Below are 17,641 nucleotides of genomic sequence, written 5' to 3' on the forward strand. Positions count from 1 at the left end.
GTTGTACAAGTTGAAGTCCTTCTTGTTTTTGTTTTACAGCTACCTATGGCGCAAACCCAATTTGCAAAGGCTGTTTGTCTTGTTCAAAGGACAACGGTTGCAGCCGATGCCAACAGAAGTTGTTCTTCTTTCTCCGAAGAGAAGGGATGAGGCAGTATGGAGAGTGTTTGCATTCCTGCCCATTAGGGTACTATGGACTACGGTCTCCAGACATGAACAGATGTGCAAGTGAGCATTTTAAAGATTTATTTTGCATGCAGCACTGACATAATTAGTTTCAAACCTCTCATATTTACTCTGTCAGGCCTTTTATTCTTTCCTTGAAAAGTATGTCTTCTTTTTGGTCCATCTACCATTTAACACAGAAGCAATCAGCAACTCAGACTACAGAAGGAAGGGAGAGGATGTTGAAGGTACATTGATTAAAAAGACCTCAGTGTTGGGAGGATACTGAAAAATAGTCATTATGGAGTAATTTGCATCCTGCTGAAACGTTTACTCCAGTTAAAGCTTGGGGTGTGAATTTATCAGGTGCTGACATAATTTCTGTAAAATTGCTAAAGGAAACAGCTAGGTTTCTTAAACAGCTGTGTCCCTTGGGGACAGTTGAACAAAGCAGCAGATTTAAAAAACCCAAATTAATAAAGCACTCTTTAGAGAGACATTCTCTTGAGAGCCTTAAAGGGTATACGTGTGGATGTAAACCAAAATCCTAAAAGGTCAATTGACTCTCAGACATGGGAGTGTGAGGAGACCCCAAAACTAGACTTTAAGAAACACAAAGAAACTTACCAACCTACACACTTAAATAAAAATCAATGTGATCTCTCCCACTGATGGTGAAAAAGTAAATTTTTTTTGTGGTATTTAACCACCTACTATGTGCGGAAAACCTTTCTAAGTAGTATGTCGGGGGAGAGTGGGGTGCAAGTCAATCATGGTTCACTATCCCTATCTCACATGGGGCTCACAGTCCAAGTAGGAGGGAAAACAGGTATTCAGTATTCAAATTCAAGTATTCAAATAAGCAACTGAGGTACTGAGAAGTTAAGTGACCTGACCAAGGTCACACAGCAGGCTATTGGCAGAGCTGTGGTTAGAACCCAGATCCTCTGGCTTTGGGCATGTGCTCAGCTTTGCTGCTTTACTTTCCTTCCTTTTCAGCTTCTCCAATGAATCAATCGTATTTAGCTCTTAGCTCTTACTGTGAAGAACACTATATTAAACAACAGGGAGAGTACAATATAAGAGTTAGTAGACACATTCCCTGCCCACAACAAGCTTACAGACCACAGGGTAAGATAGGAAGTAACTAGCCAGCATGACTGTGTTTCAATTACAAAGTTTTCTAGTTTTTGTTTATAAAATCTAGTAAGGGAGACCACAGAAAGCATTATTGGGTCCAATAATGCTTTTGTTAAGCAGTTCTAAATGTTGACCAATAATTTGTAAAAAATGAAATAAAAATATGCAAATCTGATTCTTTCTTGAAAGGCTTTCATAGAAACACCTTATTATTGTATCCTTTACATTATAGTCCTTACACAGAGTACTTTTCATACATACTTTTTGTTACGACCTCTAATAAATGCACTAGGTGAAATTTTGATAAGAATTCTCAGCAACGGAGAGAAGGTTGCCAAGTTTTAATTTTTGAATCAAACAATTGATTTTTAACATATTTCATTAATAAACTCACAAAATATTTGGGCATTTTGTTACTGGATTGCCCCTATTTCTACTATACGAGAATAAATACTATGGGAAAACTGTGAAGAAAAATTAGATTTTAAGGTATCTAGAACATAGCTCAATTGGACAAGTCCTCAAATTAGGGTAATCACGTAATTCAAAATAGTTATTTTGGGCTACTAAAGTAATAAATACGACTATTTAATTTGTTAATGCCTGTAATATGGTGAACTCATTCCTAAAGGAAGGGTTACAGAAGCAGTGTTGCTGTGGATAGAGCACAGGCCTGGGAGTCAGAACCTGGGTTCTAATCCCATCTCCACCAATTGCTGCTGTGTGACACTGGGAAAGTCACTTAACTTCCCTGTGCCTCAGCTACCTCATCGGAAAAAGGGGATTAAGGTGGTGTGCCCATATGGGACCTGGACTTTGTCCAACCTGATTTGCTTGTATCAAGCCTAGAACATCATAGCATCCCTGGAACATAGTAAGTCCTTAATCATACCATTTTTAAAAAAGGTCATTTCTAAATCAACCTGTTTCAACATTCATTTCTATTGGAATTAGGGAGTCCACTCTTTCTCTCAATCCATGACATTTATAACTGTCCTTCCTTCGTTTACGAAGGTATGGGGAGGTATGTAGTGAGTTATGTTTATATATGTTAGGCTAGAAACCAGTGAGGGATTGAAACCCTTCTTGAAATATTTGCAAGTAAGGAAAAATCTTTTTGCATTATTGGGTTTATCTCATATCAGTCCCTGTTTCTGTTCATGATTCTGTATCCTTACAACCCAGTCTTTGCGAAGAAACCTCTATCATGATTTCAGTCTATCAGACTTCTCTGTTTACTGCAGTGGCCTCCACAAAGTCCACTGCTATGTTGCATTGTTAGAGACAATTTTCCACCACGTCTTTAAAATATTCTGTTCTCTGGCCTTATGAATTTCCATTTTCAGATACCTATAGAATTGCTAGTAAGATTTACATTTTCCTCATATATCCAGTGCACTGAAACTGTGCTGCTGTGAGCATTGTTTTGATGCTGATGAGCTGGTTGCATTTCATGATCTTATTTTTGGAAATCTTGACCTGCCTTTTAATGTTGAGTATGGTTTGAAGATGAAACTAATGAAACATCACTAGGAGCTGGATGTCTTCTTTAGTCGGGCTGCGTCTCACAGTCACGTAGAAAGTTGACACCACATCAACCTTGTAGACCTTCAACCTGCTATGGAGCATGATAACCCACTGTTAATGTACTCTGAGTGTCTTTGAAAGGTCATCCTAGCCTTTATTCTGTTCTCAGTATTTATCTATTCATTGTAAAGCAGAGAATTGCCTAGGTAGCAGAACAAACACTGCCTTAAGATCTGTGTTGCTGATGAAAATGTTTTGTAGTGTTTAGTAATAATAATAATAATTATCATATTAAGAGCTTACTATGTGCCAAGCACTGTTCTAAGCACTAGGGTAGATGCAAGGTTGTCCTACGTGGGAATCACAGTCCTAATCCCCATTTTACAGATGAGGTAACTGAGGCACAGAGAAGTTGAGTGACTTGCCCAAGGTCATACAGCAGACAAATGGTGGAGCCAGGATTAGAACCCATGTCCTCTGACTCCCAAGCCCATGCTCTTTCCACTAAGCCACGCTGCTTCCTGGATGTAGGACAATACATAATTTCTATTTTATTCAGACTTATCAATAGATCAAAACACAGTGATACATCTGGAAATCATTTACACAGCTTAGAAGTGGATAGTAAGGAGACAGCATCAGAAGACAGTCTATCTTAATATAGATTAATATAATAATCCATACACTAAGGAAAAGTTTGGGGAGATGTCTGGGGAATAGGTTCCTCTCTGCTTATAGATTTCTGCAAGAATATTTTCAGATTGGGGGCTTTTACATTTGTCAAGGCCTCTTTAAAAGTGAGGGATCAGATCATGTATCCACATTCTGACCAGTTTTTTGGGCTTTGAAGGACCACTTTCTCAATGGTGGAAAATGTTCATTATGATGTTTCTGCCATCTACATAGGATTGCCTTTTTGCCTAGGTTGAGAATGGCTCTATTCATATTCATCAGTGCTACTGCAACAATACTAGTGGGGCTGTAGAATTTTTTCTTTGTAAATGATGAAAGTCAAGAAAAGCTGTTAACTGATGAGTGTCTCCTGACTACCCATTTCTGTGCCACATTGTTAGTGATGTAGCTCTTTTTGTCTTTAAAATATTTCTGACCCCCTGTTTATGGTTCATTTCTGCTCACTGTAGAGAGGTTGTTCTGAGTATCTGCTGCTGATCACCTTCCTCATGTGTCCTGCAGGGCTAAGATTCATTCATTTATTCTATTATATTTATTAAGTGCTTACTGTGTGCAGAAAACTGTAGTAAGCACTAGGGAAAGTAAAATACAAGAATAAATAAAATAGACATTCCCTGTCCAGAGGGCACTCACAGAGCTTTTCTTTGCTTAGGGTAAACATGTAGTGATTACTACTAGTTTTATGAGCATGGAAGCTTTAAACAGTAAGCTAAAGGAACTTCTTCATGTCCTTAAATTCACTTTAACAGCCCATATGGCATTAATCCTTAATCAAGCAATAATGTTTATTAAATTTCTTCTGGGTGGAGGACCCTATGTCAAGCCCTAGGAAGAGTACAATAGTACATAAAATTTTTAAAATATTTCATCATATGCTATTAGTTCTTATATGCAGTATCAGAGCAGCAACATCAAAGCAGCTCTATTGGAGCAAAGAAATATATGTTTCTAACGGACCCAGTCAGTGGTAATTTCTGAGACATTCACTTTAAGACAGCCTATAAAAACATAAAATATGGATAGAAAACAAGTCCATATTATGCCTGAGGCTGCTCTGATTGGCAGCCTGTGAGAATTTGTTTTCCTCAGAGACCTGTTGCATCAGCACCAAGTTACTACAATCAGTCATCAATGGCATTTTTTGAATTCTTACTGAGTGCAGAGCACTGTACTAGTCAGTCATATTTATCAATCAATCAATCGTATTTATTGAGCGCTTACTATGTGCAGAGCACTGTACTAAGCGCTTGAATTTATTGAGTGCTTACTGTATACAGACCACTGTACTAAGTGCCTGGGAAAGTACAATATAACAATAAACATACATTTTTCCCTGCCCACAATGAGTTTACATTCTAGAGGTACTAAGCACTTGGGAGAGTACAGTAGTAATAAGAATAATGATGGCATTAAGTGCTTACTATGTGCAAGGAACTGCTAAGCGCTGGGGTGGATACAAGCAAATCAGGTTGGGTACAATCTCTGCCCCATATGGGGCTCACAGTCTCAATCCCCATTTTCCAGATGAGGCAACTGAAGACCAGAGAAGTGAAGTGACTTGCCCAGGTACACAAAGCAGATAAATGGCAGAGCCAGGATTAGAACCCATGACCTTCTGACTCCCTGGCCCATGCTCTATCCACTATGGTAGACATGATTTCTGCCCTCCAAAATCTTGGCAACTGGATACGTCAAATAATTCAGCCAAATTTAGCCAAAGGGCAGCATGTTAACTACCTCCTATAGAAGAATACCAAAAATTTAACTGTACTGGAAAAAAGTGACCTGCATCGAGGCATAGCTTTTTAGACTTCGTTACTATAAATTTTACTTTGAATTTTTTCTTTTTCCTTTCATATGGAGGTTACCCAAAAGGGCCAAACACAGGATGCAACCAAGATTTAAGACTGAATCTGAAATTGGAGACAGGCTACCGATTGTTCTTTCTTAGTGTTTGAGTAGAACTGAGATTGGGAAATGAAAAGCAAGGAGGGCAGTGGAAACATTCTAAAGACTCAGTGAAACAGTCTAAGATGATACTGTGTGGAAATCATTTGCTGAAAATAGACCAGCATGAGATGCTGCTATCAAGAAAGTAGTCACTTTTTTTGAGCAAAAGCTACTGAAGGATTGAAAGACCAGGGGACAAAAGAGAAACAGGTCCAGGTGCTGCAATCCATCAATCCATCTGTCAGTGGTATTCACTGGGCTCTTACTGTGCATATAACACTGTACCAAACACTTGGGAGAGTACAAAACAACAGATTTGGTAGACACATTCCCTGACCAATAAATCTTATTTATTGAGCACTTACTCTATACAGAGCATTGTACTGAGTGCTTGGGATTGCACAATATAACAGAGGTGATAGACATGTTCCCTGCCCATAAGAAGTTTACAGTCTATAGGGGAGACAGACATTAATATAAATGAATTATAGGTATTCATTCTTTCAATTGTATTGAGCTTACTGTATGCAGAGCACTGTACTAAGCTCTTGGAAAGTACAATTCAGCAACTAGTAGAGACAGTCTCTACCCAACAATGGGCTGACAGTCTAGAAGGGAGGAGACAGACAAAAAAACAAAACAAAACAAGTAGAGGCATCAATAGCTTCAAAACAAATAAATAGAATTATAGATACAAACACATCATTAATAAAATAAATAGAAAAATAAATATGCATATATGTACACAAGTGCTGTGGGGTGGGGAACGGGTAGAGCAGAGGGAGGGAGGGGGGGGAGGAGGAGCAGAAGAAAAGTGGGGCTCAGTCTGGGAAGGCTTCCTGGAGGAGGTGAGCTTTGAATGGGGGAAATGTGCTAGTTGGGTGGATGTGAGGAGGGAGGGCATTCCAGGCCAGAGGTTGGATGTGGGCCAGGGGTCGATGGCGGGAGAGGTGAGAACGAGGCACAGTGAGGAGGTTAGCCACAGAAGAGTGGAATGTGCGGCCTGTGCTGTAGGAGAGAAGCGAGGTGAGGTAAGAGAGAGCAAGGTGATGGAGAGCTTTGAAGCCAGTTATGAGGAGATATGTATATGGACTGGGGAGGGTTATCAAGTTATTAAAGGCACAGATTCAAGTACAGAGGTGATAAATTAAGGAGAAAAAATATAAGGGAAATAAGGACTTAGCAATAGGAGAAATGAGGTCTTAGATAGGGAAGACCTCTTGGAGGAGATGTGATTTTAATAAGGTTTTGCAAATGGCGAGAGTGATGGTCTGTCAGAGATGAAGGGAGAGGACATTCCACACCAGAGGGAGGATGTGGGCAAAAGGTTGGTGTCATGTTAGATGAGCTTGAGGATTAGGTTGGCATAAGACGAGTGAAGTATGTGTGCTGGGTTGTAGTAGACCAGTGAGGTAAGGTAGGAGGGGGCAAGCTGAGAGAGTGCTTTATAACTGATGGTAAGGAGTTTCTATTTGATGCATAGGTGGGTTGACAACCGTAGCAGGTTTTTGAGAAGGTGGGAGATGTGAACTGAACATTATTTTTAGAAAAATCATCCAGGCAGCAGAGTGTAGTAAGGACTGGTGTAGGGAAAGACAGGAGGATGGAGGTCAGTGAAGAGGTTGATGCAGTAGCCAAGGCAGGATATGATGAGCCCTTGGATCAGTGTAGTGTAGTAGCTTGGACTTAACCAGGAAAAACAACAGGGGATGGGTTTTTTGTGTGCACGACATGGCCGACTGGGATGTAATTCCAACAGTGGCCTTTCTGACTCCACTTATACTCGCGGATGAATTTCACAGTTTTAATACAAAGGACAATCAGATATGATTAAAACTCAAAATTTTCTAGTTGAAGCACACTTTAGTTTTTCTTGGTTAGAATCAGCTACCACCTCTCACACTCATCTTCTCTTTACTACAAAATAAAATCAAGAATGAAACAAAAAATAATGATTTCAACAAATATTGTTAAAGAGAATCATTTAAATTAATCACTGCATTTGGACATTTTTATTCAGCTTTGGTCAGACATGTTTGAAACGTTATGCATGATTTTAAGTGATATATCTTTATCCTTGAATGAGAGAGGAATCAAAGGCAAGCTTTTTGTTTTTCTCACTGTGCCTTCATTGGCCTAAAATCTTGGTAATTAAGGAATTAAGTGCTTACTATGTGCCAAGCATTGCACTAAGCGCTGGGGTAGATACAAGGTAATCAGTCCCTGTCCCACATGGGACTCACTGTTTAAGAAGGAGTAGGGAAATGGGAAATGCATTTGCTTCAGTATGAAGGAGAGAATCGAGCTGAGTATTAATTGGCCCGGTTCTGCAATAGTCACTGAGGGCAATATGGTGTCTTTCATGCTAGTCTGAAATAGCTTTTCAAATATTAGCCCACAGATAAGTTTAACGGGGGCTAAGCGACCTGTTCAAAATGATTAAAAGAATCAGTGATGGGGAAATAATAATAGTTGTATTCATAAAGTGCTTACAATATGCCAGACACTGTAATAATAATAATAATATTAATAATGATGGCATTTGGTAAGCGCTTACTATGCGCAAAGCACTGTTCTAAGTGCTGGTGTGGATACAAGGTGATCAGGTTGTCCCACGTGGGGTTCACAGTCTTAATCCCCATTTTACATATGAGGAAACTGAAGCACAGAGAAGATAAGTGACTTGGCCAAGGTCACATAGTAGGCAAATGGAAGTGCTGGAATTAGAACCCAGGTCCTCTGATTCCCAGGCCCATTCTTTTTCCTCTAGGCCACACTGTTCCCAAAACCTTATGTTTTTAGATTATTGAGTGGCAAGATATAAATATTTTAGCTTCACAACTTCAGTTACTAACAGATCACTTGGCAAGGGAGAGTTTATGTGAATGTCCAATTAATGTTGCAGATTTTTCCAAATCAGTTAATGAGAAAATATTACTAGAAGAGTCAGAGTCAGATCCTTTGCCTTTAGTGGGGGCTGAGGAAGGGTGCCTGAGGAGTACAACACTGAACACTGGAGACATAGGGTTTTTGTAGTTTCCAAAAGAATCCTAACTAAAATCTGTAGGAGTTGAGGTTGATGGAGAACGCATGCAGCTATAAAGACCTTCCAAGGATATTTTAGATAACTTCTGTGCACTTACTTTTTGCTTTCAAAGTATTTGTTCCATGATTATAAATTATAAGTTGCATCAGTTATAAAAAAGATTAATTGTCCTCATACCACAAAGTCCCTCTATGTACTGGGTGGTGGAATAGGGTAAGCAAGAAGTTGGCTGCATTTAAAGAACCTCACAACATTGGTTTAGTGTGGAGTTCTCTCCTCTCTATACTGCCACTAAATCACTGAAAGAACCTAGATAACAGAAATGACCGTTCTGAATTCTACTTTCCTTCAGGGAGCTTAAAGTCTGATTGTTCATTCAATTATACATCTTTGTTGTCTTCCCCATGAAAATGTCACTTTGTTTATATTTCCAAGTATTTAGCACATTATATTGCATAAAGGGGACACTCAGTAAATATTATTACAACTACTCTCCCATGTGACTGACATAAACCTGTGGAAATTCTATTGCTTTTTTTATTTATCCTTCTCTCCTACCTTCCCTAAGTCTTCTGTCTGAGGTGGCATTGTGTTAGGCAAGAGCAGACTGCTTTTCATCTTAAAGAAGGGTCCTACTTCATGCAAGTTCTGTTCTTTTTGTTGTGGGAAGTTAGAGGAAGAATAACACAATCCTTCTGCCCTCAAATTGTATCATCTAAAGGCAAAGACAAAAAACACAAAACATGGACATAGGAGCAGGTTTTTAGGGCCAAATATCAGTTCCAGGGCAAAGATGGGGTGATGGATGACTGGAGTTGGATCTAGGATGACTTCATAGAGCACACTGACCCCAAACCTCTGCAATTATAGTGGGAAAAATGATCCTTATGGGAGCCACGGTTTTGGAAAAGGGGTTAGAGATTAAAGACCATTTAAAAATCTTTGCAGGTTTCTAAAGCAACATTCTAAATTGTAATGTTTAAAGTCATTATTGAAAGTATGAAAAATGATGAAACTCTTTCTTTCTAATCTGAGACTAATCACAGAGCTGTTTGCATGTCAAAACAAGAATTGTGAATTAACATAAAATAGCACACTTCCCATACCTTCTCAGAGATTCAAACCTTAATACTATTTCATTGTAGAGGCAATTATTTCACTGTGTCCTAGAACTAGTTCCTTGACATAAATCTATCATCATCGTCAATGATAGTACCATCCTAGTTGATAGACATTCCTTACCCACAAAGAGCTTACAGCCTAAAAGGGGAGACTGACATTAATATAAATACACAATATACACCTGAAATAACTTCAATGAAGCATGTAACACTTTTAAAAACATAGAACAGAGGAAGTACAAATAGACAAGTATCTAGCTGGTTATCTTTCTAGAACCTATGTAAAGTTAATTAAACTGATGTGCTCTCTATCAATCAATCAGTCATATTTATTGAGTCCTTACTGTATGCAGAGTACTGTACTAAGTGTTTGGGATTATACAATAGAGCAGAGTAGGTTGAAACATCCCCTCCCTGCCAGGTGCTTGCAGTCTAGAGAGGGAGATAGATTTTAAAGTAAATTATGGCTCTGTACGTAAGTGCTGGGAGGGGGTTGATTGAATACCAAGTGCTTAAAGGGTAAAGATTCAAATGTGTAGGCGACACAGAAGGGAGATGGAGTAGAAGAGAGAATAACTGTGGTATTTGTTAGGCACTTACTATGTGACAAGAACTGTACTAAATGCTGAGGTGGATACAAACAAACAGGGTTGGCCACGTGGGGCTCACAGTCTCAATCCCCATTTTACAGATGAGGTAACTGGGGAACAGAGAAGTGACTTGACCAAGGTCACACAAGTGGCGGAACTGGGATTAGAACCCATGACCTTCTGTCTCCCAGGCCTGTGCTCTATCCATTACACCATGCTGCTTCTCACAATAGACACACAGCTTAAAACTGAGAAAATATGAAAGGTGTAGCTATAAGTAAACTCATGGAATTTTTTGCTTGTGCATTTATTTGAAAAATCTAGGCAAGCCATGGGGTAAATTAACTTAATGGTTGTTGAGTTGAAGGAATTGGAAAAGTAGCCTCATGGGGTTAGGAGAAATCCACTGTTTCTTCCGGTTAGAAAAGACTTTGCAGACACAGGGAAATGTCAAGAGTTGTGAGCCCAGATCACACTGACTCTTTTCCAACATCTTGGTAATTCAAAGTGTCCTAACAATGTCTTTCTCTCTCTCTCTCTCTCTCTCTCTCTCTCTCTCTCTCTCTCTCTCTCTCTCTCAAATTTAGGATGCAGAATAGAAAACTGTGACTCTTGTTTCAGCAGAGATTTTTGTACCAAGTGCAAAGCTGATTCTTTCTTGCATAGAGGCCGTTGCTTTGATGAATGTCCTGATGGTTTTGCACCACTGGAGGAAACCATGGAATGTGTGGGTGAGTAGTTTTTTTTTAATATAACTTTCTCCAAAGGCAGCTCTTTATCACCTGTGCCTTGGAAAATTGAAATTGAATTTTATAAAAAGTTCTGGGCTGGCATTTTGAATTCTCCAGTTGACATAATGGATGTATTTAAATAGTATATCACTCTCATAGAGTTGGTACAATTACCGGTGAAGGTGATTAATGTGCCAGGAATGAAGTTTATAACCTATGAAATGCATCCATTTCAACTGAATAAATCATTAGTGACTTTCCAAGGTCTTCAAAGTTGGAGGAAAAAGAAAGTATTTAAGGAGGCCCATTTCAATATGCTGCTGCCCATTATAAGGTTTATGCTGAAAGTATACTTTGCGAAGGATATGAACTTCAAGGGTGCCGTATGGAGTGCTATCCTTGCATTTAATTAAGCCCAAATGCTACAATGAATTTACATAGCTTTATTTTTCCAAAGCACTTCCGTATCTATAATCTCATTTTGCAAGATGGTGAAGTAGGGATCATTATCTCCATTTTATAATTGGGGATACTGAGGCACAGAAGGGTAAATTGATTTGCTTGAAGTCTCACAGCCAACCAGTGGCAAAGCTGAGTCCATGCCTCGTGCCTCCCAGACATCTACTCTTTCATTATTGTACATGGTATTGTTGGAATTGTTTTGCAATGCTGTGAGCTTAATGCCATCATTTTGGTTAAATAAAAAAAACAGGACTGCACCAAAACAGAATTATAATGTTTTTATGAGGAAAAATTAGCAGAAGGAAATACAAAATACTTAGGTTTAGGTTGAAGTTTTAGAAGGTTTAGAAGCAGCGTGACTTAGTGGGAAGTGCCCAGGCTTAGGAATCAGAGGTCGTGGGTACTAATCCCAGCTCCACCACTTGTCAGCTGTGTGACTTTGGTCAAGTCACTTAACTGCTTAGTGCCTCAGTTACCTCATCTGAAAAATGGGGATTAAAACTGTGAGCCCCAGGTGGGACAACCTGATTACTCTGTATCTTCCCCAGTGCTTAGAACAGTGCTTGGCATATAGTATGTGCATAATAAATACCAACATTATTATTATTATTATTATTATTATGAAGTACCATTGCTTTATATTAGAAGAGGGACAGAATTCTTGGCTCAGACCACCTTTAATATCATGAAACTCTTGGCAAATATTTCTGTACTCCAAAAGTTGATGTCAAGCAGTCTGGATGAATTGGAATATAATAATAATAATAATAATAATAATAATAATAATAATAATAATAATGGTATTTGTGCTACACTGGTGAAATCACCAGAGTAAATTTGGATCATATGAAGTGGTTGGTAATCAATACAATACACACATGCACAGACACATGCACACATACACACGCACATGCACATGTTTACATTCTTCTGCCATTTGCAGAATTAGTAAAGACTAGAAATAAACCTTGAAGACAAAGATTATATGTTGCTTGCATTTCTGAGTTAGAGAAATGAAAACAAAATCAGGAATGTCATCATGCTCTTTATAGATTGCAGCACCATAATGGTCCCTAATTTCAGGTCAGACTAAGTCTAAAAAGGTGGTGATATCCAAGACTATGAAACTTAAACCTAACAAGTGTCAAAATCAATTACTTAAATGTGACCTGTTTACAGTATGGTCTAGAGGAAAGGGCATGGACTTGCGAGTCAGAGGCCCTGGGTTCTAATCTAGGTTCTACCACTCCTACTGGGTGTGATATTGGGCAAATCACTTAACCTCTGTGCCCATTTCCTAATCTGTAAAATGGAAATTAAATATCTGTTATCCCTCTTTAGACTTGAGACCCATGAGGGGCAAAGACTGTATCCATTTTGATTATCTTATTTGCCCAGTGCTTAATATAGTGTTTGACATACTTGACACTTGACAATACCACTATTATTATAGTAATATGTTAATAATGGCTAGACCGGGGTCACAGAAAGGTCTATGGATGCTAGCCAAATTGACAGTACCAGAATTATTATATTAATAATGTTACATTGAATAATAATGTTTGGAGAGGGTCACAGAAGGGTCCATGAACACTAGCCAAGTTGAGAAGCAGCGTGGCTTAGTGGAAAGAGCCCAGGCTTGGGAGTCACAGGTCATGAGTTCTAATCCCCGCTCTGCCACTTTTCAGCTATATGACTATAGGCAAGTCACTTCACTTTTCTGTGCCTCAGTTACTTCATCTGTAAAATGGGGATTAAGACTGTGAGCCCCACATGGGACAACCTGATAACCTTGTACCTATCCAAGCGCTTAGAACAGTGCTTGGCACATATTAAGTGCTTAACAATTATAATTATTCATTCAGTCGTATTTATTGAGCACTTTGTGCAGAGCTCTGTGCTAAGCACTTGGGAAGTACAAGTCAGCAACTTATGGCTGAGACATTACTAATAATAGTCCAGTCTTGTTTTATGCATTATGTGAGGTCAATGAATGCCAGCTGATATTACATAGTTGCTGTATGTTGACCTGAAGTGGAGGATATAAAGCAAAGAGGGGTGAGAAAATATTTTAAGAGAAAGTAGTGCAACTACTCCACATGATGGGATACAATGGAGACTACTACCTGGAGACAGAAGCAGCAGCAGGAGATGAACAAGAATGGTATACAACATTTAGTAATAGGGAGGCTCTTTTCAAGTAAAGGCCTGGGGGAGACTGTATTTTCTATTTGCAACACTTTACAGTTTTCAGTTTTGCTACTTACAAATACAGAGTTAAAAGCTGTATTGCCAAATGGAGGAGATCTCTAACTATTCATCAGTGTTTTCAGTCACTCGCCCACAGACAAAAATGTCGTCACCTAAATGTCACGGTTTTTGATTGTTTGTGTGGTACTTGTATTACAATCAGTTTTCTAAATATCAATCAATCAATCAATCAATCGCATTTATTGAGCGCTTACTATGTGCAGAGCACTGTACTAAGCGCTTGGGAAGTACAAATTGGCATCACATAGAGACAGTCCCTACCCAACAGTGGGCTCACAGTCTGAAAGGGGGAGACAGAGAACAGAACCAAACATACCAACAAAATAAATAAATAAAATAAATATACATTCAGCTCCTATGGTATAAACATCTAGAGGGCAGACAAATGTCTGATCTGTACAGCAATTTGACAAATCAGTTAATATTGACTGAGTGCCTATTGTATGCAGAGCACTGTACTAAGTTATTGGGAGAAAGTGAAAGAGAAGCATTGTGGCCTAGGTGAAAAGAGTACAAGGGAGCTGGATTCTAATCCTAACTCCCCCACTTGTAGAAGAAATAAGTCCCACTCTGAAGAAGTTTATAGTCTAGTAGAGATAGACACAAAAGTACTTGCAGTTAAGAAACAATGGAAAATTATTGAATAGTCACATGCAATAAGTAAAAGAAGAATTATTTGTTTGTGAAACTGAGCCTGAGGAGTTGATCTTTATTGAACTGTGATTGGTATTTTGTCTTTGTTTTCTCAGAGGGATGTGAAGTCGGTCCTTGGAGTGAATGGGGAGTTTGCAGCAGAAATAATCGAACATGTGGGTTTAAATGGGGCCTGGAGACAAGAACACGGCAAATTGTTAAGAAACCAGCAAAGGACACAATACCATGCCCGACCATTGCCGAATCCAGGAGATGTAAAATGGCTCTGAGGCATTGTCCAGGAGGTAAGGATCACTAATTTTCGGTCATGAGCTCATTGGAAAACTGTCACTTTAAATTTGTTTGAATCAGTGAGGGCAGCCTCAGAAGGAAGCCAAACCCCAAATTTCTCTCATATGTACTTATCCATGGCTATTTCTCTTGGAGAGATATTTAACTTGGCTTAAGCTTGAGAGCTAGGTGATTACTGGCTTCTAGAAGTTTCTCAAAATCTTCATAAAATGGGTTCAAGTGAAGGTGGTTAAACAGTAGGTAGCTGACCTACAAGGTTTGTAGAATCTAGGAAGCAGTTTCTTGATGGCAAACTATAGCATGAGAGAATATTCAGTGTGGAGGCCATTTTAGTTACCCACTTCCCATTTTTGCTGGCATTTTAAAAAGTCAATAACATTAGTGCGTACAACAAATGAAATCCTGTAGCAAGTTCTGGGAGTATGTATGAGCATTAGCTCAGGCACGATCTTTGACATACAGGAATCGTGCCACCTAAAGAAGGTCACATGGAGAGAAGAATAAAACAGCTAAGTCAGTTCGGTAACATAAAATAATCCTAAATAGTTTACTACCAGCTATGAAAGTAGCTTCATACTACTTGAGTACTTGAATACTCCTGCCCATGTGAGGATGGGGTTTATGTCTGGTGTTTTGGTTGGCATCATGGGGGCTGTTCTGACAATTTGAAAAGAAAATAAAAGGAGGAGTTTCATGCCATAATGATGTTTGAGGATGAAAATCGTAGACTAAAAATCTCACATGATCTTCTAGTTTCACTAATGCCATCGAAGAACAATATGACAGGGCAAGATTACCAACAGTGATATCCTAAAAAGCAGTCCGGTCATTAGCACTTAAGCTACATTCCGAGAGAGGCTGAAAACTCTAAGTTCCTTTTGGGCAAGGATTGTATCTACCAAATTGGTTGTATTGCACTTTCTGGAGTGCTCGGCACAGTGCTCAGCCCATGTAAAGAGCTCAGTAAATACCACTGATTGAATGGGAAAGATCTTGATCATCTGAAGGCGGAGCAAGTGGGGGCTGGTGGTCAACGTTGCCAGTTCTCAAGGGGCGGTTACCATGTGCTCTCAAGGCTCGGACCCTCCTGGATGCAGGCAGAGCCCAGCCTTGATAGAAGTTAGGCCTCAGAAGAAAGCAGCAGTGGATGGTTGTGGGGGCTATTAACATCCCAGTGGCCAAGTTGGACAGGGCTCTATGGTTGTGTTTCAAGCTTGGTTCTCAGTGGCTAAGCCACATTTGGAGAAGGAGGATCTCATCATCTCCTTCTAGATGGGCCAACGGGAATACTGGACTACCCAGATGATCCATGGGCTGCAATTCTTGGAGACTCGGTACTACTACTACTACTACTACCACCACCACCACTACTACTGCTACTAACAATAATAATTATGGTATTTAATAATAATAATAATAATAGTATTTGTTAAGCATTTACTATGGGCCAAGCACTGTTCTAAGCTCTGGGGTAGATACAAGGTAATCAGGTTGTCCCAGGTGGGGTTCACGGTCTTAATCCCCATTTTACAGATGAGGTAACTGAGGCACAGAGAAGTTAAGTGACTTATCCAAGGTCATAAGTGCTTATTATTAAGCATTACGTACTGTACTAAGCGCTGGGTCCAGGACCTACCTGGAATGGAGCAAGAAGGAGGAAGCCAGGGAGTGAATCAATCCATCAATCTTATTTCTTGAGCGCTTACTGTGTGCAGAACATCATCATCATCAATCGTATTTATTGAGCGCTTACTATGTGCAGAGCACTGTACTAAGCTCTTGGGAAGTACATATTGGCAACATATAGAGACAGTCCCTACCCAACAGTGGGCTCACAGTCTGTACTAAGCTCTTGGGAGGGTATAATACAGCAGAGTTGGCAGATACATACCCTGCTCGCAATGAGCTCATAGCCTAGAGGGGGAGATGGATATTAACATAAATAAATTGTGGGTATGTACATAAGTCCTTTGGGGCTGAGGGAGGGGTGAATAACCTTGATAATAATCATAATTGTTGTATTTGTAAAGTGCTTACTATGTGCCAGACACTGTTCTAAGTGCTGGGGTAGATAAAACTTAATCAGGTTGGACACAGTACCTGTCCCATTTTGGGTTCACAGTCTTAATCCCCATTTTACACATGAGGTAACCAAGGCACGGAGAAGTGAAGTGAGTTGCCCAAGGTCACACAGCAGATGAGCGGCAGAAGTGGGATAAGAATCCAGGTCCTTCTGACTCCCGGGTCTGTGTTCCATCCACTAGGCTACATTGCTTCTAGCCTGTTTACATGTTATGATGTTTGTCTCCCCCATTCTAGACTGTAAGCCCGGTAAGGGCAGGGATTGTCTCTCTCTATTGCTGAATTGTACTTTCAAAGCATTTTGTACAGTGTTCTGCACACAGTAAGTGCTCAATAAGTGCGATTGAATAAATGAACGCTTCTCAGGGAGCAAATCAGGATGATGCAGAAAAAGAAGAAATGAGGGCTTAGTCGGGGAAGGCCTCTTGGAGATGTGCCTTCAGTAAGCCTTTTAAGATGAGGAGAGTAAATGTCTGCTGGATATGAAGAGGAAGGGTATTTCAGGCCAGAGGCAGGATGTGAGCAGTGATGAGATAGATGAGAACAAGGTACACAATGAATAGGCTGGCATTAGAGGAGTGAAGTGTGTTGGCTGGGTTGTAATAGAAAAGTGACAAGATGAGGTAGGAGAAGGCAAGGTGATTGAGTGCTTTAAAGCTGATGGTAAGGGGCTTCTGTTTGATCCGGAGGTGGATGGACAACCACTAGAGGTTCTTGAGGAGTGGGGGAACATGCTGTAGAAAAATGATGTGGGCTACAGAGTGAAGTATGGACTGGAGAGGGGAGGGACAGTCATCAAGGCATGGGGCTCGGCTAGATTGTAAAATCCTCTCATATCTACTAGCTAGGGAATCTCCCAAGCCCTAGTACAGTGCTCTGCACACAGTAAGTGCTCAATAAATACAATTGAATGAATAA

The 17,641-nt window shown here is 39.7% G+C and overlaps 1 protein-coding gene across 1 annotated transcript in view; it reads left to right on the top strand.

Moving 5' to 3' along the window:
• RSPO2 (R-spondin 2) overlaps positions 1-17,641 on the top strand; it is a 182,274-nt gene that overhangs the window by 76,992 nt on the left and 87,641 nt on the right. Inside the window, exons 2-4 of the mRNA XM_038745308.1 lie at positions 40-228; positions 10,820-10,963; positions 14,446-14,634. Coding sequence (XP_038601236.1) covers positions 40-228; positions 10,820-10,963; positions 14,446-14,634 — 522 coding nt within the window. The remainder of the gene's footprint in view (positions 1-39; positions 229-10,819; positions 10,964-14,445; positions 14,635-17,641) is intronic.

The sequence above is a fragment of the Tachyglossus aculeatus genome, chromosome 4, assembly GCF_015852505.1.
Source record: "Tachyglossus aculeatus isolate mTacAcu1 chromosome 4, mTacAcu1.pri, whole genome shotgun sequence".
Classification (NCBI taxonomy): Eukaryota; Metazoa; Chordata; class Mammalia; order Monotremata; family Tachyglossidae; genus Tachyglossus; species Tachyglossus aculeatus.